Source organism: Balearica regulorum, chromosome 19 (genome assembly GCF_011004875.1).
Source record: "Balearica regulorum gibbericeps isolate bBalReg1 chromosome 19, bBalReg1.pri, whole genome shotgun sequence".
NCBI lineage: Eukaryota > Metazoa > Chordata > Aves > Gruiformes > Gruidae > Balearica > Balearica regulorum.
In genome coordinates, this window is record NC_046202.1 from 7,506,414 (window position 1) to 7,526,905 (window position 20,492).

Genomic DNA, 20,492 nt, shown 5'->3' on the forward strand with positions numbered 1-20,492 from the left:
GGGGGGTGCAGGGTCATGGGGAATGTGGGTCATGGGGAATGTGGGTCATGGGGAATGTGGGTCATGGGGAATGTGGGTCATGGGGAATGTGGGTCATGGGGAATGTGGGGCCTGGAGGGCTTAAGAGGGGCTGGGAGACGACACGAGGTAGGGCAGCTGAGGGCTTGGGGGGATTGGGCCAGAGAGGCTGCGGGGAGGTGAACCCGACGGAGGTAGGGCATCTGGGGTTGAAGGGGTGTGGGGGGATGAGCAGGATGGGGGCAGAATATTTGGGGGGGTGCAGGAGGCTAAGCGGGGCTGGGGTAGGGGGAGTTCGGTGGACAGGGGCAGAGGAACTGGGGACTGAAGAGCTGCAAGGAGGCTGGGGGAGAATGCAGGGTTGGAGATGGGAAATAGTGCTCAAATAGTCACATGAGGGAAGGGTTAGATCTAAACGGGCCTCGGGACCCTTGAAGAGCCACTGACTTCAGCAGCATTTATAGGTATGACGGGTTTTTTCCTCCTGTTTTTGCCAGGTAGCAGGTCTCCTGACCTTCTTGGAATCCCACTCATGGCTTGCCTTCTCTAGCTCTATCAGACATGACACCTCCCTTCCCTTGCTCCCCTGCTAAATGTGTTTCATCCCCCCCTGTTATCTGTAACAGAAAAAAGGAGAAATAACCCAAACCCTTAATTCATGGATAAGCATAAAACTTAAGCCTGTTCCTTTTACCTGTCATGTGCTTGCAGATCAGCCAAAGCTTTAATTAATACCTATTTGGAGTCTCATGCCTTGTGGGATGGCATTGTGTATAGGTGTGTCAGGAGGAAAAAGAGGGGGTTTGCTGGTTTAGCTAATGGTGCTGGGAGGGGGAAATGGAAAGCTTTTGCCTGTGTTACTCTACCAATGTGGCTTTGTTATGCACACAGCTGAACACACAAGATCTGTGTAGAGTCTGTATCTGTACTGATGGTGCAAAGTACCACCTCCTCCGTGCTGCTGTGTGACAGGTGGGTACAGGAAGGTAGAAATAGCCACTCGGGGCTCAGTTTTTCAGTCTTGTAACAGCCACTCCTGTCTCATCTCCCAAGGATCAGTGTTAATTTATTGCAAACTCTGTCCTGTAGAAAGCCATGTGGTCCTGAAAAGATCCCAAGTTAATCTGTGTTTTTGAGGGTGAGGAGGTGTGTTTGTGGTTTTTTCCTCCAGGGAAAAAAAAAAAACCAACCACTGTTCTCATTCCTGACCTGGGAGTAAGCTCCTTATTGAATGGAAATAAATTTGCCCAAAGCAATGATGAGCGAAGTATACTCTGAACTGGTATTGCTAAGACTTTGTGTCTTTGCTCTGACCAGGGCATGATCACGTAATCTTCTCTCTGAGCTTATTTAGGCTAAGCTCATCCAGAGTAAACAGCTTTGCTTCTTGAAACTTTTTTGGTGCACCCTAAAAAACATTGAAAAAGCACTAAGAATTTTGAGCAATTTCTTTTATTGGCAGAAAACAAAAACCTTGATTTGAAAAGTGAGTTGTGCAAATACTTGTTTGGATTTGTCTATCTTGCTGCGACACTGGGGTTAGTACTGAGCTTGCAGCAAGAGGGGTTTCTTGGGTTTTCTCCTGTGTGCAACAGGGCTTACAAAACTCCAGATATTGTAGTGGAGTATCTTCTCCATTTGTAAATGCAATGGGGACTCTGTAAAATGGAGTTTGAGCCATCTGTCCTGTAGTCACCTCATTAGCAGTTGGTTCAGCTCTATTCTCATCTAGTGATTGCCAGCACAGAGTATTTTTGGAAGTGAGTTGTGGTGTCAGGGCTGGCTCTGGTGCTCTGCTCTGGATGAAGTGGGTGGGGGGGAAGGCTGGGCTAATCAAGCAAGTACGGGAAAAGATACGGAGCGATTATCTAATCCATTTTTTATTCTCTTCCAGGCCTTGGTGACAGCTTTACATTCATTTCTCTCTTCCTGTGGAGAAGGAAGCTTCTATGGGGAATGTATACCTAGGAGTACAGTTGTGGTTCTCCCTTAACAGGAGAAGCCATGTGGTTTCTGTTAAGTAAGTAGGGAAAGCAACTCAGTTGCTAATGCACTAATATCTTAAGAGCATCTAGATGAGTTGTGAACGTAGCTTAGGTTCACTAAACAAAATCTTTTTTAAGACTTGCAAAGTCAAGTTCTGACAGTAATGTACTGGGCAACACCAGTGCTGCTGTTGATGTATTAAGCAACAGAACAAAGCATCCTGAATGCATATATGATACATGACTGTATAGAAGCCACAAACTAATATGTAAATCCAAACGTTGATTTAATAAAGTTGGTGTTTCCTGGAAAATCTTCTATCGTCTTATCTTTAGACCATCTTGGCTTTAATAACAGTATTGTAATCAAAAAGCAGATAAATGGGAATGTTTTGTATAACCCGAAACAGTTTCATAGCTTTTATTTTAGACAATAAAACCCAATAAATGGGTGTATGTTTGGCTGCTAAGGACAGGAGGTTACAAGAACCAGTCAAATCCAAGTTGGTATCCTGCAGCTGCCTGCAGGAACACTAATAAACCCTGGCATGTAGCTGCTGAGCCTGTCACCATTGTAGGCTTAATGCCTGTTAGTCAGCTAGGCATGAAAGAGCAGTTTAACATTCAAGAGAGTAATTGCAGCTGTTTGGAACTGTGAGGCCTAGATGTGGGTGGCTCTGTGCAGGTCTTGGAGCGCAGTTGTCCAAATCTAAGTCTGGCTGGGACAGGGTGTTGTGCAGCAAGGGCCTGACAGGCGGGCATCTGGTGGCCATGCTGGGGAGAGGAAGAGAGATGAACCCTGGGAGGAGGAGTAGAGCTGTGGAGCAGTGTGTGTGCAGGCAACTGGGCTGTGCTGTTCAGTTAGTGAATCCCCCTGCGCTGGAAGGGATATGGTGCAGAACTTGCCCAAAAGCTCTGCAGTGCTGGTGGGTCAGCTGGTGTTGGTCAGTCTTCTGTGCCCGGTCTGCCCAGCTTCTCTCTGAGCAGCACAGAGATAATTTGGAAAGTATAGGAAGGAAAAAAGGGAAACAAACCTACCCTGAAACTGAATCATCAGTTGTATCCCTCAGCCTTTATTTAATGAGTGGTTGCACTAGAATCAACAGGACAATCAGGCCTGGGTCTGTCTAATCAGACAGGTGATTCAGAGACTGTGGAGCATCTTGGATGCTGGTTTTTCAGAGATGATGATCTCTCTGTATGAAGCAAAACTGACATAGCATGTGATGTGAATTACTATCCAGCCCAAAGCCAGCTATGTTAAAAGTGATCTGAAATCTGAGAACATCTTGCACCTTGATGTGATCTCTTTCCCAGGAAGATGTATGTGCTCTTACTGGCTTTCTAAAGGAAGAGAGGTGTCTTTATGGATCTTGTAACTACTGGAAAAAAGGAAAAATGACATAGGTTTTATTATTATTCCTTAGTGGCACAGGTAGAAGGGTCTAGAAGTTGTATAGAGATAATAGGAAAAGCACTGGGGATAAATCTCATTTGTTATAGTAGGTGTTTTCCAAAGCATCTTTGGGAGGATGCAAATTACTGTATTTTTTTCCACATTATTCAATAACCTTGCTATCTTGCTTACAGGTGAGGGAGGATATTAGAGATATTTATCTTCTGAAGCAGAGCTGAAGTGGCGGGGGGGAATGAGATGACTGGTTCAGTGGATTAAATATTAGAACATATCTCTTAATCTGAAAAGACAGGTACTCTGTGTGGCAAACTTTGCTCTTATATTCTATAAGCAAAGTCACCGTGATGTCTGGAGTAGCTAACTGCTGCTCCCTAGAGCCCAGTCAGGAAAAAACCTTCCATCATGAAAAATCAGGTGTCAGGCAAGAACCAGGCATAATGTCACACGCATTTTCTTCTCTCCTCTGTTCAATGAAGGGATGCTTTCTTATGATATGAATGTGCTACATGGCTGGGACTGGAATAACTGCAGAGTAATACTTAAACACAGACATTGAAGATTCCCAGCCTACAAAATAGTAATCTTATATCCATCATCATCATCTGCAAAGATGAAAGCAGCTTTAGTCTAGTTGCCCTTATGTAAATAGAGCCCCTAGAGGAGCAAGCTCTGTTTTTTCCAGTCCTCAGAAATGTTAAGTTCTCAATCAAGAAAGAATTTTGCTTTATAAAAGCAGATAATAACAGATGCAAAGACTTAACAAAAAACAACTCCCGTCATTTGGCGCAGTCGCTGCTTTAATCTGGTTTGTTGTTTTTCTCCCTCGTGCAGAAAATGTAATCTCCCCCTTGTATCCTTGTTTGTTCATGTCATCCTTTGTTCCTTTAAAGAGTCAAAAGCCTAAATTTAGAACTGTTGATGGGAATTAGGGGTGTGATGTTCTCTATTCAAAGGTGAGTAGCCTGAAAATGCTGGGAGACTCTCAAGAATAGCACAGAGGAGAGGTCCAAGCCTGCCTCTACCTCTTTGAGAAGTGCTAGTGCCAGAGCTCGCCCTGGGCAGCATGAGCGCCTGGGAAGCTCCTAATGGAGGAATAACTTGCCTAGAAAGTTTCCCTACCTCTTTAATTTGCTGGCTCATGCCCTCGAGCAGCACTTTTACCAGGGATGCTTTTTGATCCTCACATCTGCATTCTTCTTATCCAAATCAATGTTTCTTCCCTTCCAGTTGGTCTTTGAAGGCGTTCCTGTGCCGGCTGACAGACTGTGGCTGTCCGATCCCTGTGAAACTGTCAGAGGATGTTTGAGCAGCTAATAAACAAAGGGGAGAGCCTTACCAGAATTCACAAAGGCAGCAAAACTCTGATTTGCCACCAAGTTCAAAGGAACTTTAGAGCTCACTGATGAGCTGTAGTGGTCGAAAGTCTCCTATGGGACATGAGAAAAGGCAAGTTTAGGCTCACTGCTGCCCAGCCGCTAGCCTCAGAGATGTATCGCTCTCAAAGCACGAGGCAGGCCTTTCAGCTCTCAGGGGAGTACAGTTTGACAAGGTGCTGCAGCTCTGTGGCGTAGCCTGTGATCGGGCAGCGCTGGTGAGTCTTCACGTAATTATACGCACAGCGGTAGCAAAACACAAAACCGGAGGTGGACAGGGCCGTGGCATTGACACGAATTTTGCGGCACAGAGGGCACACGGTCTTCAGTTTGGGTAAGAGAGCTGAGCTGGCCTCGTGGTCGAGGTGCACAGGGGGTGGAGGAGTTGGGAGCGCTGTCAGAGATTTGATCGTCTCTTGGTTTTCTGAGGAGTACCACCAGTCCAGGAACTGGAGGAAGAACATGCTAATGGACAGCCCAGTGGACAGGGAGAACGCAATGCCACCCAACGCTTTCCTAACTGCTGACTGCACTTGTGTTTTAATGCTGTAAAAGACAGAAGATATGAGAAATCATCACTACTGCACATTTGTCCATCTGCAAACCAAGGCAAAAAGGACTTGGGGAGTAAGTCATTGCTTTATACAGCTGCTTAATGCTAGGGAGGTTGGTCAATATACCCCATGTTCGTAATGAGGAATCTGCTAGGATGTTTCTCTCAGATTATTTGTATTTTAAGAAAGCTTCAAATCCTGTTTTGTTCAGAAGTTTAAATTGGAAGAGTTTGGATTGAGGGGACCTGGACCACACAGCATTTCACTCACAGATCATCATTTTACAGGACATTAAATGTGGTCATGACTAGCTCATAAAAGTCAAAGAGCTAAGTTTCAGTCCTTTTAGCAATTTTGTTGCCATCTACTTCCCTTGTTAGAAATGTGCAGGTGAAGACTGAACAGGATAAAGGCTGGAGCGCCAAAAAAGGCCCCCAAACATTGCAATTTCATTACCACAAAATCTTGTAGAGCTAATTCCTGCTACTTGTTCCCTTAATTACACTAACGATCTACCCTTTTGGAGCACATTTTGCCAGAGGTAAACTTCATCCTGAAGAACTTCTGGAGAACAAGACAGTTTTCCTTGCAGCATCACCTCCCACAGAACCCCCTAGACTGCAGCTGCTAAGCCATGTTCTGACGTACCTGCGTGTTTCACTTGAGGTGGTTCCAACCAATTTCTTCTCCAGGGCCTGGATATCCTCTGCAGTCAGTCTGACCAGGCGAACACCGGCCAGCCGCAGCATGGGTGAATGATGCTGAGCTTTCCCAAGGATATAGCACAGTTGGTGGATAAGAAACCAGCCCTCCCAGGTCATGTTTACAAAGGGGTAGGCAGCTAGAAAGGCTCTGTAAAAGCGCTTCCAGGACGATGATGGAGGGTGGATGGAGTACTCATCCTCTTCCCTCAGGCTGCACACCAGTTTCTCTAGCTTTCCTTTCAGGTAAGGAACAAGAACCAGCAAGAGGAGAGACTTCCAGTGCTGCCTCTTCGGCAGGCCAGCAGTGGCCAGAGGTTGCTGTCTGCAATCTCCTATCGGTATCCTCTTTAAGCTATAGAAGTTTTCAGAAAAGGAGGCGCTGCACCTGGCCAGATAGTGCTGCTGGAGCAGCAAATCCAGAAGGACGTAGATCTCATCAAACCAGTGCCAGAGGAAGCCATATCGGTCAGGATTAGATTCAGCAAGCACCTACAGAAAGGGACAAAAACCGAAAGGAACCAAAAGCAGAGTAACGTGCTAAATTACAGTAGCTATAAATTATGCCTCCAGTTCGTAAAGAGAGCTGGGTAGGTCAGAACTGTTATGCTAGCTGGTGAGCGTGGCCAGAGGTAAACCCTGGTGATGAATGTCTCAGCAGAGAGCCGTGCAGCAGGGTCCCTCTCTGCAGCGGTTTCCCCACAGAATCTCCACCCTCACGACACCGCTCACCTCAGTGTCCTGCTCCCCACAGCGCGCCGGCCCCTTCTCTCCTATCCCCAGGCCTGCGGGCTGCTTCACCCTTACCTTGACCAGGTGCTGCAGGGCGGGTTTCACGGCGGCCATAAGGCTGTCCTGGGCCACCGCCTCGAAGATGGAGGGCCGGTCATCGCCGGCCGAGGCGGCCGTGAGGTGGGCGCCGAGCTCCGCCATGGCGCCCGCCGCGCCGCGTCCCGCCCCGCCGCCAGGGGGAGCCCCCCTACCGCCCCCTCCTGGCGCAGCGGAGCACCACCCCCTCCCGGAAGCGCGGCGCGGGCGGCGCTCTGTCTCCTCTCCGCTCCCCTCTATGATGGCAGGGGCGCGGCCGCTCTAGGCAGGGAGGGTTTGTTCTCGCTCCTCGCGAGTCCTCCCGGCTCCTCCGCTCCGCTTCCGGTTCCGCCGCCGCCCCCACAGCGGTGTGTCCATCCCGGCGGTGTGAGTGGGGCCGGGGCAGCCGCTGCGGGGCTGGGGGGCGCTGGGAGGGGACACTGGGAGGAGGTGGGGGGCACTGGTGAGGTATTGGGAGGGGGGGGCTGGGACAGGGTGGGGAGGGTCACTGGTGGGGCATGGGGAGGGGGTGAGGAGCGCTGGTGGGGTACTGGGATAGGGTGGGGAGGGTCACTGGTGAGGTACTGGGAGGGGGTGGAGAGTCACTGGGAGGACTGGGCAGGTGGGTGCGGAGGTATTGGGAGGGGCGCTGGAGGGGCGAGGGTGGGGACTGGGCCGTGGGGGCACTGGGCAGGGGCGAGTGCTGTGCACTGGTGGGGGGTGCTCAGGGCTGGGCTGGGGCTTGGTGGGACTGGGAAGGGAGGTGGGGCGGGGGTGAGCAGAGCGAGCTACGGGGATATGAGTGGGACTGGGAGGGCTGCTGGGACTGGGAACGCTGGGGAGGGGAGCTGGGATTGGTGGGGGTTGCTCCTGCAACTGGGGGGGTCCTGGGAGAGGCCTGGGGCGTGCTGCTGAGGGGGGAAGGCTGGGGGCAGGGAGGTTTGAGGGGGCTGGGGTGCCTGGGAGGAGGGTGAGTGGGTGGGTGCTGCGGGTGGCGGAGGGGCTGTGAGCCCTGCTGTGGGCTGAGGCCGGAGGCGTGGGGGGGGGGGGGTCTGGCAGCAAAGCTGGGACAGGGGGTCTGAGGAGGTGGTAGGAACCACGGGGCGTTTGAGAAAGGGTAGGGGGACACCAAAGAGGTGTTTGCTCCCCAAGATGGAAACAAATTACCTGCCCTTAGCTGGTAACTTGCTGTTAGGGCTGTGGGTTTCTGAAGCTGAGGCACTGCTTTCCCTCTGCCATCCGTGTTCGATCTCTCTGCTTATTTTCCTGATGCTCTGGCGGCCCTGTGCCGCGCTTGGGCTGTCATGCGGCTACTTGAGAGGCTTTGCAGGTGAAATGGGTGCAGATAAGAGATGGTGGAGCATAAGCCTGGTTAACCCAGGGATCACTTTAGAGATTTAGGGTTTCAGCACTGGATTGTTCCAATACTAGGGAGCTTGGATCAATACTGAGGCCTTAAACCTGCCACCTTCCTGTTTATACCTATGTGAAATGAGTGGTAGAGAACTGGTTTGGAGTCATGCATGGGGCAGAGCGGGTGTTGGTCAGATGCAGGATGCAGTTTTCTGTGTAGTTTTGGGCTGAAGGGCTTGTCTTTCTGTTTCTGATGGTTCCTTAGTCTTTTCATTTCATCATATTTTTGGTTCAGTCTACACTTAAATGTCAAGCCAATGCTCATAGCATTAAGTATTGCCAGAGCTTCTGGAGATATTCCTCTATTTCATCTCTTCTTGTTTGCTGGGGTTGGAACAGGAGCCTTTTGCTGTCAGCTTGAACACCTCTTACCTGTGTCCACCTTAGCAACTGCTGGACACAGAACGCTAGTAAGGAGGGAGCAATCCAATGTAGATTGTCTCCTAAAAATACAAGGATGTTTGTAATGCTGTAATTTATCTTGGCTCTCTTCAGTTTAGATTTGTGTACAAGAAGCTGGCATTTTCTTGAGTTATTTAGAACATTGTTATTTGTATATCTGGGCTATTTTGTTTTTTGCCTTCATCTGGGACTAGCTATAAACCATGCTGAGTTTGCTTAGAGGATGAGGTAATACTCAGTACTGCTAGCAAGCTGTCTCTGAACAATGTGCAAAGCAAGCTCTGACATACACGAAGCAAAAATCTGTGTGCTCATGAGAAAAAGAGCTTTCTCCTGTGTTGCACTTAGAATATGGTAGTTTGCTTATTGACCTAAGTCAGATCTTGTTTATATCTATCAAAACAGGTTGTAAAGACATGTGCTGTGCTTAGCCTTGCCTGAGTCTGAGTGTTTCTAGGATTCTTTGTGTTTCCGAGTGTGTGATCTGAAGTTAGAAAAACGGCAAAATGTCCTGCTTTTGGGTTTAAAGATAATCTCTGAAATTCAGCAATTCATCCTTCCTCTGTGTAGGACTCATGCAGCTGGGATGATGTGTATGGTGGGGTGTTTTTCTCCTCGATTTTCTCTGTATTCTGCTGCTCTGGCCGCTGTTAAAACAGTATTGAAGTAGCTCAGCTGGGAGGTATGACCCAGGTTGACAAATCCACATATAATGCAAACAAAGAACAGCAAGGCTATGTTCAATGCCTTTTGCATGGCACCATGCCAAATACTCCCGTAGAGGAAAACATTTAAGTCCTCTTTTAAGCTGGGCTCAAATCCGAAGGACTGTGTCAGCAATAACATTGCAGCTGAACATGAGCTGTGTTTTTAATTATAAAACAAAACCCACAACAACTTCTTCTTTTGGGATGCTGTGCTTTTTTGCTTTTTTTTTTTTTTTTTTCTTTTTTTCTTTCTTTCTTTCTGGAAAGATTGCATGTGGCTCATGTGGCTTTCCCAACCTAGCCTCTGTTTTGGAAGGAGGGCAAACCTCTCCTGCAGAAGGAACGGACTTCCAGAGCTGTCCCCAGGCATAGTTTGCTTTCCAGCTTGGCAGGAGCAGAAAGGGAGAGAAATCAAACCAAACCCAGTAATACTGCCTAATTGGGGTGAGGCGGTAACCACGCAGGCACGGGGCAGGCAGGAGCTCCAGGGAACTGGGCTAAGCAACAGGTTGTTTCTCATCTGGTCGCTTGGCAGTCGAGCACGATCACGATGTTGAAGGTGGTAGAAATTGCAGCGTTACCCCTCAGCTGCTGCTGCTGGGAATTCAACTGCTGAGGGATTAAATTGATCGAGGTGGATAGGGGAAAAAGGAGCGGTAGTGGTGTTGGGGTTGGTTAAGGGATGAGGAAGGAAAGTGTTAAGAAACAGCAAGCTGGTTGTACTGCTGGGCAGTGTCTTGGAGTTCAAAGCTATGCTTGTCCTTTTGTTGCTGAGCCAGCAAGACCTGCAAGGTTTAGAGGCAAGACGGGCAGTGTTTAGGGAACAGATGACTTGCTGCTTTGCTGGTAGCATTTAGGGTCATAGAAGTATGTACAAGAGAAGGGGAATTGGGGGGAAAAATAGCAAAAGGAGGAAAGAGATAGGAAACCCCCTTTTTGGGATGGTTTCAGGGTCACAGGTTCTTAACAGTGATGCAGATTGTTTCATCAAAAACAGTAAAACTGCCCACTCCTGAGCTTGTTTTTCAGCCAGTACTTGAAAACTGTTTGAGTCATGTTTGTCACAGAGCTGGCAATTGTAAGAATGAAATGATGGATATCCACATAGGTTTGGGCAATCCCTGTATTCTAAGATATTAATAATTTGGTTCTGTGGAGCAAGAAAAGTGCTGGTGAGACGGTTCTCTTGACTCTGCTAAGTACTTGCTGGCCCAGCAGCGTTTTTTGGTCCTGTCTGTAAAAATTCAGTGTAGCACTGAAATAATAAGCTCGTGCATGTGTCAGAGGTAGGATGTCAGATCTTGGCAGAGAAAGATTTCAATTTCAAGCTTGAGAGGACTGAAAAGTAATGGCTTTTCTTTTTAAAAAAAAAACTGTGTTGCATCTCCTGGGAACAAAAGAAGGGAAGAAATGAAAGGGCCTCTCGTGGGGATTGCAGGTAGGGTTAATTGTTCCTTCCATCAAGATGCAACACAGGAAAGTATCGTTAGGGGGAGTTGACAGTTTCCTTTGTCTGAAACATGGACTTCTCTCTTCCAGTCGAGATACTAAATGTGCAGTGTTTTTTTTGGAAAACAAAATTTTGCACCCAGGGGAAACACAGCTGCAGAACATGTCAAGATCTGCTGATTATAAGGAGTTAAAACCCACCTTTTCCCCTTCCGAGACTGAGAGTTTAAAAGCTGGGCTGAGCACCACTGCTTTCCCAGCCTCTCCCCCTCAGGCTGTGGTGTTTTCACTAACATTGTTCATCTGAGCCCTTTAAATCCCTGGGTTTGCCAACTAATATCAGCAGCAGGTGCAGAATGAAGATTGTGAAACTTGTGCCTGTGGATGTAAAGCATTTGCTTCTTCCCTTACATCATGCATTCACCAACCGTCTTTTCTCCGAGTTCCTGCCTTACAAACTGGCTGTTGTCAGCTCCGAATGCTGTTTGACTGCTTGTTCTTTTTTTATTCTTATTCTCAGGTGTTTTAAGGAACTGGAACCATGACGGACTCCAAATACTTCACGACCAATAAAAAAGGTTAGTGTTAAGCTGGTGCAGTGGATTGGAGGTGGTGGGTGGCTATTTTTACACAGCTTTTTTAGCTGCATGCAGAAGAACTTGTGCTTTTCTGTTAGCTCTGTCCCTGTTTCTTGTCTTAATCATCCAGGGAGAAACTTCTAAAGTAGGTCACATAGTGACAAAAGACAAAACTGATGTATTATATGGTTTTGTGATACACAAAATGACCCAAATTGCTGCTTTTTCAAGGATCAGAGAACAAAACATTGGGATTTAAGTGCAGATCTGGTCAGAGACAAAGTTTTAGTTATGGACTAACAAGCTCAAGACTGAGGACGGTTGTTCTGTTGGGCATCACAGGATTAAGTTGATTGAGAGGCATTTAATATTTAAGGTGTAAGTCTATATCTCTATATCAAGCTGTTGCAAAGATAATGGGATTTCCTATTGCCAATTCCTTCAAAGCTGCAGTGCTCCGTTCAGCTTTCCCTTGGCATTACTGTAGGTGTGGCGGTCACCTCACCGCAGGAAAAATTGCTGCCGTTAAAAATGGGAGCATAGGAAAGGATCTGTGGGGACATTTTACCCATTCACCTGTTTCAACGCAGGACTTGTTCTGCTGAAAACTGTCCCAAGCAGATTTTTTTTCTCTAACTGCTGGCTGCAGTTTAAGCCTGATGTTGCTCATCTTTCTCCAGAAGATGTGGAAAATGGTTCGCATTAACCTCTCCTCTTCAGAATGGCTGAATGTTTCTGATGAATGCTTGCCAATGGGGAAAAAATCTACAGTGTTGATCTATTTATGTTTCATTAAGCTTCAGAATGAGCTCATAAATTAAGCAAATGCAGTTCACATCTAAGGAACAACTCTATCTGTAAGTTCAGGCCTGAAGTATCGGGCAGATTTTTCTGGGATGGCTGCAAGAGGCCAGCCTGCACTGTCTGAGCTGTAGTGAACATGCTGCTGCTGGCTCAGCTCTGTTCCAGGGCATGATCTCAGCGTGAGTAACATGAGCATCTCTTTCTCAGGCAGGATGTATTACAAGTGGTCACTGTACTGTGTTCTGAAGAACAGTAACTTTTCTTCTTTTTTTGAAGCACCTGTTAGTCTTTTTTGTGCCAGGCTCATCAGTAATTAGTGCTGCCACAAAGTGGCACTGGTGTGTAGGAATCAAAGGCTAGGGGCTAGAATGTATTTTGTCAGAGATATTTTGATATTTGTAATGTGTCCTAAGCGTGTGGCTTCCAGTGGGAATACTGCTCATTGTCCTTCCTGGGGAAAGCTGTCTGTCGGTTGGGAGCATTATCCTTCTCGCACCACTTGCTCTGTCTGGAGCAGGCCTGATAAGCTGTCCTTTGCATGTGTTGCTTTATTTTGCAAGCTTGCTTTGTCACTTTTGTGATCCAGCCTGAACTGACTTTCCATGCAGTAATATCTGGAAGAATTAGTGCCATGAAAAAGGCTGCTTCAGCAACCTCAGAATCCAGACAAGCTGTGTTACTTGCTGCTTTTGTTAGTAGTAACTCTGTCTTTCTAGCTCAGAAGGAATTTATTCCACTGGACTAAATTTGTGCTTTCCTGTTTCTGCCACTCTGTATCATGGCATTTGGGCTACACTGCAGTCTGCTGTTTTCTCATTGCATTCGCAGGAAGCAAGCGATGATGAGTAAAAGTTAAAAAGTCTGGGCAAAATTCCTAGCTAAGTTAGTTGTGTTTTTTTTTTTTTTTTTCTTGCAGGCACTAATCTGATGTCTCCAAATATCTTTTCATCCTGGTTATATAATAGTTGCCTCTGAGAAACAGGCGCTACAGTGATGTGGTTTAATGTTCTAGAAGTGGGAGGGCTGCAACATGCAGCGTGGTTCTTGTTAACTGCTTTTTCGTTAGCAAGTTATAGCCCATATCATTCTCGGAGTGTTGCAGCTTTCTTTCTACGTGTTCTCCATAAAGTCTGACAGCTTCCGCCTGTTGCTGTGCCAGTTTTATGGGAACAGCAGGCCAGGAAAGTCAAAAGTCACTTCTGAGGTATCACTGAAGCCTGGCCCTTTTCTTCTCCCAAGAGGCTCAATCTGTTTTGTCTTCTACCAGGAGAGATTTTTGAACTGAAGGCTGAACTCAATAATGAAAAGAAAGAGAAGAGAAAAGAAGCTGTAAAGAAGGTTATTGCAGCCATGACCGTGGGGAAGGATGTCAGGTAAAAACAACTTTTCTTTCACCTGTAACAGCTCTGGTTCTCCTGGGACTCAGTTGGGTGTAGTGGTGCACGTCTCCCTGGAACAGTTCTGAGTTTGTAATCTCAGCTGGGTAATGAGGCTGGCTGTGTCCTTGCCTGTGCTCTGCCTGAGCCACAGGTTTCTTGAGCTCTTCCTGTTACTGAAAGTAAAAGAAATGACCATTTTCAGTGCAGGTTTAACTAGGTGCCTAATAGCACTTTTTGTTTAAAAACCCATCCGGAATTCAACTATTTTATATGTCACTTTAGATGATGCTTTTTCACTGTTTGCTAGCCTGGCTTTTAGTGTTAGAAAGGTAATTCCAAGTGTTATTCTTAGCCTGACTTGTCATAGCATAAATTTAAGCTACACTTTAAAATGAGTGGTTTTTAAGCTGAACCTTTGCCTCATAGTGACTAAAGGACACAGGCGTTTACCTTCTGCAACGTGGTCCCCAATACTTTTTTCTGTCTTTGAGGCAACCAGGAAAACTTGCTTGAGTGAATGCTTTCTCCCTTCCAGCATCTCCTGTTACTGGAGTCTACCATAAAGTTGCAGGAGTCGTGGATTTGTGGCAGTGTGGTCTGTTGCCACGGAAATTAATGCAAGGTTGCAAATTTAGCATCATGACTTCATTGGAGAATGAAGGAACAATTAAACTGGAAGGAAGAAAAAAATAATCTTTTTGGCCAACAGCACTTGCCTTTCACCTTTAGATCTCTACAGCATGCCTGAGAGCTGCAGATACCCTTCTGTAACGTCCTGTGTTCTTCTGCAGTGCTGTTTACAGATTGCTGCTTGATATTTCAGTGAAACTCAGCTTGTCAGCATTTAAGCTCCTAACTGCTCTAGAGTTTACTAGTCTGAAATTTGGCAGGTTATTTGTAAATGTCCTACGTTACCAAAACATTTTTAAATAGCTTTTTTTCTTGTGGGTTCATTTTGAGGCCTGGCACGGTAGAGTTTTGTTTGGTGAACTCCCCAATTAAAATGCTTTTAGGAGATTGCATTAGCTTGTACTTCTTCCGGAACTAACTGATGTTAAAGCCCTAGAAGAGTTTCAATGATAAATCCATCGCAAAATGCTCTGATAGGGAAGTTGACCTCTCATTAGACAGCAGGGTAGCTAGAGTGGAACTCCAGTTTTCCTGGCTTCCTTGATATTGTTACTACCCCTTTGCATACCATGTAATCTCGCTGCTGTTTCTCTGTTCTCACTTGCTGTTGTCTATCCAGCTCACTCTTTCCTGATGTTGTGAACTGCATGCAGACTGACAACTTGGAGTTGAAGAAGCTGGTCTACCTGTACCTGATGAACTACGCCAAAAGTCAGCCAGATATGGCCATTATGGCTGTCAACAGCTTTGTGAAGGTAACTCCCACGGCTCATCAGAAAATGGTTCAGCGCAATGGCTGTCACCATGTCTCCTTTTTCCATTAGCCTTTCTGAGCTGTTTATCTCTGCTTTTGTACTCGAGTCTCTTGGCTGGGGATGCTTGTAGAGGAGCAGAAAATAAGGAGTTGGCATGCTGAATCCAACAGGTCTGGGTCCTCTCTCTCACTTGCTGCTGCTAGTTATTGCAGAGGAGATGACTTCAGCACCCCGTAAGTGGTTATGAGAGAGCCTGCTCCAGGAAAAGCTACTTCTGTCGTTTTGCTAATCATCAGTAAAGACCAACTTCTGGTGTTGGATAACAGAATTTATATTTTTCATCTTCCAGCCTGTGTAGTATCTCTGTTGTACAGATATCTACTTCTTGTTTGAATGTTTCAGGTGTGCTCTGTGTGGAAAACCTTTATCTCTGGTGAAACTGAAAGATGTTTTACTGGAAAAATAAAAGCCTGATGGCTGTATTACCTTTAATTCTGTTGTCAAGTTGCTGCTTCTTATCTAGGAAATGTTATTTCAGTCCTAGGTTATGTAAGTTAAAACTCAGTGCTTAGAGAAAGTTTGAGACTCCCAGAGCATTATAAAATCTGAGAGACTGGGGAATCTGATCATGTTTTAAGTTTCTGGCATGGTGCCTAACACTAAAAGAGGTGAGAGGAGCTAGGCTGAGAGTGGATCTGCTCTTCTGGCCAGAGATGTCCCTACCTTTCTCTCTGTAAAGAATATTATTGCCTGTCATAACTTTAAAGTGTAATTCTACTAGAGTGGACTAACAAACATCCATCGTAATTTTCCAGCTTCATACTTTTCCATGCAAGGAAATGTCTGATGTCCCTTTTGGCAAGGTGAGGAACAAGCATTAGTAAAGAGAAAGTGCTGACACTAGTCCGCCCTAGCTTAGCACATCAGACACAGTTCAAGGTGTTGAATGCGCTGGTAAGAGATGTCACTTCCCCCGTACGCTTTAAGTGATGCATTCAGGTGTTTTTTCGGCTGTAGAAAATTTAAACAGTGAAAGATAAATGTACCTTGTGGCTTTGTAGGCCATTCTGCATCCGTCCTTTTATAAGCTGATTTTGGAGGAGTGTAGCTCAGAGATGTAGATGGATTGGATGTATGGAAAATTACGTAGGCTTGAAGTATGAAGTGTTACGTTCCCTTCTGCTTTTTTCTTCCCTCATCAGAAAAGCACCTCGACACTAGCCTTTGCTTAGTGCTTCATATGTTGCAAACTTAAGGGATGCTTGTGTCTAGAACTGATGGCCTGGGAGAAATATACCTTGACGATGGTTGCATTATGTTTAGTTGTTGACTTTTCCCATTACATTCTCTTGCTCCTTTAAACCAGTAAGGCTGGAAACCAGTATTTTATTTTGTCTGAAAGTTGCCCATGGTGAGAGCTGCCTCTCTAGCGTAGCTGTAGCTGGTAGATCACGTTGAAAGAAGCTTTGCCTGGGAGAACCAAGGGACACTGAGATCACAGTTTTACAAGCTATCGTAGCCTGAAAACATCTTGAGATGGTGTAGAATGTTTCTGTGAACCAGTAAGTTCCACCTTTTATCCCTGATCTGAAATGATTGCGCTTTTTAGCATGTAATCAGAGAGAATGCTTTTTGTTTGAAATAAGCCCTGATTCTGGCTACGGGGAAGGTATTGGCAGCTAGTGGTGCAGATTTGTTTACCACGTATTCTGTCCCCTTGCAGGACTGTGAAGACCCAAACCCTCTCATCCGTGCCCTGGCTGTCCGTACAATGGGATGCATCAGGGTGGACAAGATCACAGAGTATTTGTGTGAGCCTCTTCGCAAGTGTCTGAAGGATGAAGACCCTTACGTACGAAAGACTGCAGCTGTCTGTGTGGCGAAGTTGCATGACATCAATGCCCAGATGGTGGAGGACCAAGGATTTTTGGATTCTCTGCGTGACCTGATTGCAGACTCCAATCCCATGGTAATGTATATTTCCTTCCAGCGCACTGCTTGAGTTTGTAATGGACAGATAATCAGAAATGTGAAGGCTTTTTAATTGCAAGTGATGCACTGGGATGAATGCATTGGTTAGAGAACACTTGTTGCCTCAGAAAATAGGAAATGCCTTCTATTCTTAGATCTGTTTGGGCTTTTGCCTATCTTGAGTGCTGCAGCAAAATAACTTCCTGGTCAGATGAGTTAGAAGAGCAAGAAATATTTGATGCTGCTACCTTGGTGACAGCTTGTAGCTATTGCTTTCTTGTAGGCTTTGGCTCTTTTTGGACTAAGAGGTTGAATTAATTAATTCGCTAATGCAGATAAATCCACTGGCCTGTAATGAGTGGAGAAAATCAATGCTTATGTTTTTAATAAAGTTAAATGAGTCGTCAGAGCAGAGGTGGTGATCAAGATCAAGAATTTCGCAGGAGTAAATTACCTACTAAATCAGTGTTTCATCATGGTTGATGAAGGGTCTGTTTCCACGCCAGGCATCTTCCGCTATTATTTTGTAACTAAAAGATGGTGGGCAATGGATTGAAGTGCCACACTGCATAATCCTTTCATTCAATATTTTTTCCTGTGATCTACCAGAATCCAGTGAGCATACTGATATTGTTGTAACTCCTAGCGTGGAAGAAAACTTCTACAGCTCATTTTAACTCAGAGTTTAATGATATGTCTGCTACTTTTTTTAGCTCTTTTAGAGCACAGATCTGATTTGACTCTGCTTAAAGACATAATTTCACATTATTAGGGCAGGTCTAACAACTCTTTCCATGGTGCACGAATCAAACCACATAAAGGAAATTGCTGTGCTGTTATAGCTGTCTTTGGGCAGGTTTGGGTAAGTCAAGTGCAGATGGTAAGGTACTGTCCCCTGTAGTAGGACAGTGAAGGCTGCTGGTTGCTTTTTTTTCAGCTTTCTAGGGACAGTAAAGGTGTCTGACTTTCACAGGCACAAGTCTGCGAACTGTGGTGCCTATCAGAAGATACAGGCATCTATTGCCTCTGATATCTCTCTTTTACAAGCTGCTCTTTTTGTATGCCTGCCTGATTTTTTTTATGCCAGGTTTCTGCATGAATATTGGTGACTACTTGAAGATGCTCTCCCTGTCTAGGCAATTTTAAGGCATATAGAGGAACACCTGCTTTTTAATTTAATGTTGAGGGTGTGCTTTGCAGCCTCTGAAAGTACTTGACTGGGCTGCTTCAGCTCCACTTAAATATTGGCTCCTGGCATTCACTAGCTCATGGGCAGCAATGGAGCGTGCTGTGGAAAGGGATATAACCTAGCCTTGGTTCCAACTCTTTAATTTTCTTCTGCTGATTACAGCTACATGGATATGAGTTGAGGAGCTCAGGCTGAAAATATGAGGTACTTCAGGAGAAATTATTAAGGTTTTGCTTGCCCTTTCTGCTCATTAATCTCTATGGAACTAACTGTTTTGGTAAATGAACCATTGGCTGTTACAATAATACCGATATCTATTTCAAAAGCACATTAACGTAATACTGACTTAAATGAATGGAGAGAAGAGGAGAAATACCAAAGGGCTGTGTATACTCCATTTGCTAAATAAACCACCAAAAGTAGCATAGGGATTCCTAATAAAACATCAGTACAACTAATGAGCTCCTTGGTGGTAATGAAGATGGGCTGGGACAGCACAATTGGTTGCAGCTCTACAGCTACTGAAACTGTACAGGATCACAGTACCTGCCTCGTGTCGTACTCACCTGCTCTTCCTGACACTGAGGATTCACAGCAGGCGAATGCGATTTGAAGGAGTGGTAGTGATGAAGAGGAGAGGCCTGTGGTGTGTTTTCAGATCTGCAGGCTTTGAGAGGATCACATGGCTGGTGTTCAGTGTACTGTTTCCCAGGTTTTACTGTAGACAGGGCATTATATTCTTGCTGTTTAAGGGTGCATGGGGAGAGATTTTATCAGGTTTGGGGCTCTTATAGCTGCTGACTTAAAACAATATTTAATCTGGTCACAATTTTAGTAGATACAGACATTCCTTCTAGTTAAGTTTATTGCTTTGCTCTGCTTTGAAATTCATGCCTATGTGGTACAGTCGTTCCCTCAAAAGTACAGGAGCTATCCACCCCTAATTAAGGTTCATCTTCCTAGTCAAACCGTCCAGCTCATTGCTGTTTTCTCCATGTGAAATTCCAATGGGGGTTCCTGATGACCCGGAATTGTTTACCAAATAAGTTATATTTGTATGCAAGCTGATATTTAATAAAGTATTTGTCGATGATCAGGTGGAATGCAGCCCTGCCTGGAAGCTCTTTTTAAATAAAATGCATGTATCAGTATCTGGTATCAAAAGAAAGATGACTGAAAAGAATGGTACAGATGGATCTAGCCTTATGGCCTATTCCTCTGTAAATGGTGCATCTCAATCATTACAACCTGTTATCTAAACTCATTCATATTTATATTATTATAAGTATTGCTCCGCTTTTGATGACTTGTGGAAATAGGCAACATTAGACACGTAATGAAGCAGAATTTTTTAGATGGGAAATCCACACTTGTTCTCTCTGAGAAATGAGGATTTTGAGCAGGAGCTAAAAATCTCCCGTTGAAAAATAGTCTGCAAGAAGGGTTTTATTATGGGTTTTGTAATTGGCTGCCTTTAGCACATGAGCAAGCACTAACCATTCTAGCTGGGTAGAGTAACAACTCCATCTGTGGCCTGCTAATTGCCTTGTAATTGTGCAGAGATCAGGGGGCATGTTTCTATCAGCTCAAATCACCCTCATCATAAAGATGTCTGACTAAGTTGGAGGTGACCTTGTCAGAAATGTTTTGGGGTGGGGCTTATTTACATATTTTTGGACTAATAGTTTATTATCATAGAATTATGTGAAGAGAGACTGGGGATGTTCAGGGCATCACTTTGAAGTCCTGTTGAAGTGCTGTAGGTGCACAGCCGAAGTGCTTTTCCCCTTTATCTGGGCTTTTTGTTGTCAGGATCTGGCCTTCGTTCAAATACGGTGCTACAGTAATACAGTGACCTTTTGAAGAGGGGTAGGATTGCACCCTTCCAGATGAGCTGACTATAGTTGTGATTAAAGAACTGGTAGTTCACTAGCTTTTCTGAAAAATCTCTGGTAGCTTTGCAGTTTCTCCTGGGTGAATTAATTAAAACTTCTAATTGCATATATGTTCATATATATATATCAAGTTACCAGATGGGTTGGTGGCTTACTGCATTTCAGCTGAGTGAGCTGCCATGTCTTACCTTGTGCAGGCAATGGGCCAATAACACGTACATGGGCATGGTTTGGTTACTGGGTGGCTATGCTGCAGAAGTTTGATTGTGGATGGAGTCTTTAATCTCATTTTACAGATAGGCCTAAAGCGCTTGTGGCTGTTCTCTGTCACTTGGGATCCTGCCGAAGAGTTTCTCTCCATGGAAGAACGCTTGTTTCTTCCCAGAGCTGTCTTAAGGCAAACCCTTCCCCTTTTTCGCTCTGCAGTTCCTTGTGTAAAGCTCAGCAGAACCAGGTCTGGATGGA

At 45.4% G+C, this 20,492-nt stretch overlaps 2 protein-coding genes, 1 long non-coding RNA gene and 1 other non-coding gene across 6 annotated transcripts in view; 3 read left to right on the top strand and 1 right to left on the bottom strand.

Moving 5' to 3' along the window:
- Nucleotides 1-182: 182 nt before the first annotated feature.
- On the top strand, nucleotides 183-2,311 carry LOC142604490 (uncharacterized). The gene is made up of 3 exons (XR_012838357.1): nucleotides 183-482; nucleotides 910-990; nucleotides 1,913-2,311. It is a non-coding gene; the product is annotated as an uncharacterized LOC142604490 (long non-coding RNA).
- LOC142604594 (Z30 small nucleolar RNA) lies at nucleotides 1,269-1,366 on the top strand. The gene has a single exon (XR_012838448.1). It is a non-coding gene; the product is annotated as a Z30 small nucleolar RNA (small nucleolar RNA).
- Nucleotides 2,312-4,126: 1,815 nt separating the features above from the next.
- On the bottom strand, nucleotides 4,127-7,033 carry PEX12 (peroxisomal biogenesis factor 12). The gene is made up of 3 exons (XM_010299691.2): nucleotides 6,856-7,033; nucleotides 5,996-6,540; nucleotides 4,127-5,339 (listed from the first exon to the last, which is right to left on the bottom strand). Exons 1-3 carry the CDS (start codon nucleotides 6,979-6,981, stop codon nucleotides 4,940-4,942), a joined length of 1,071 nt encoding a protein of 356 aa, XP_010297993.2. The 5' UTR covers nucleotides 6,982-7,033; the 3' UTR covers nucleotides 4,127-4,939.
- A 67-nt stretch (nucleotides 7,034-7,100) lies between these two features.
- AP2B1 (adaptor related protein complex 2 subunit beta 1) overlaps nucleotides 7,101-20,492 on the top strand; it is a 79,580-nt gene continuing 66,188 nt past the window's right edge. For 2 of the 3 annotated variants that reach the window (XM_075771325.1, XM_075771327.1), the window contains exons 1-5: nucleotides 7,101-7,242; nucleotides 11,347-11,404; nucleotides 13,476-13,581; nucleotides 14,837-14,972; nucleotides 16,696-16,941. In XM_075771325.1, the coding sequence (XP_075627440.1) occupies nucleotides 11,368-11,404; nucleotides 13,476-13,581; nucleotides 14,837-14,972; nucleotides 16,696-16,941 (525 nt within the window). In that variant the 5' untranslated portion in view covers nucleotides 7,101-7,242; nucleotides 11,347-11,367. The remainder of the gene's footprint in view (nucleotides 7,243-11,346; nucleotides 11,405-13,475; nucleotides 13,582-14,836; nucleotides 14,973-16,695; nucleotides 16,942-20,492) is intronic. The other variant, XM_075771326.1, reaches the window with a different exon arrangement.

Bases quoted from the DNA above. Each gene is read 5' to 3' on its own strand.
- PEX12 (XM_010299691.2), bottom strand. From the start codon at position 6,981: ATGGCGGAGCTCGGCGCCCACCTCACGGCCGCCTCGGCCGGCGATGAC. The intron at 6,541-6,855 runs GTAAGGGTGAAG...CCCTTTCTGTAG, and splicing joins CCCTGCAGCACCTGGTCAAG to GTGCTTGCTGAATCTAATCC. The intron at 5,340-5,995 runs GTACGTCAGAAC...TGTCTTTTACAG, and splicing joins ACCTCAAGTGAAACACGCAG to CATTAAAACACAAGTGCAGT.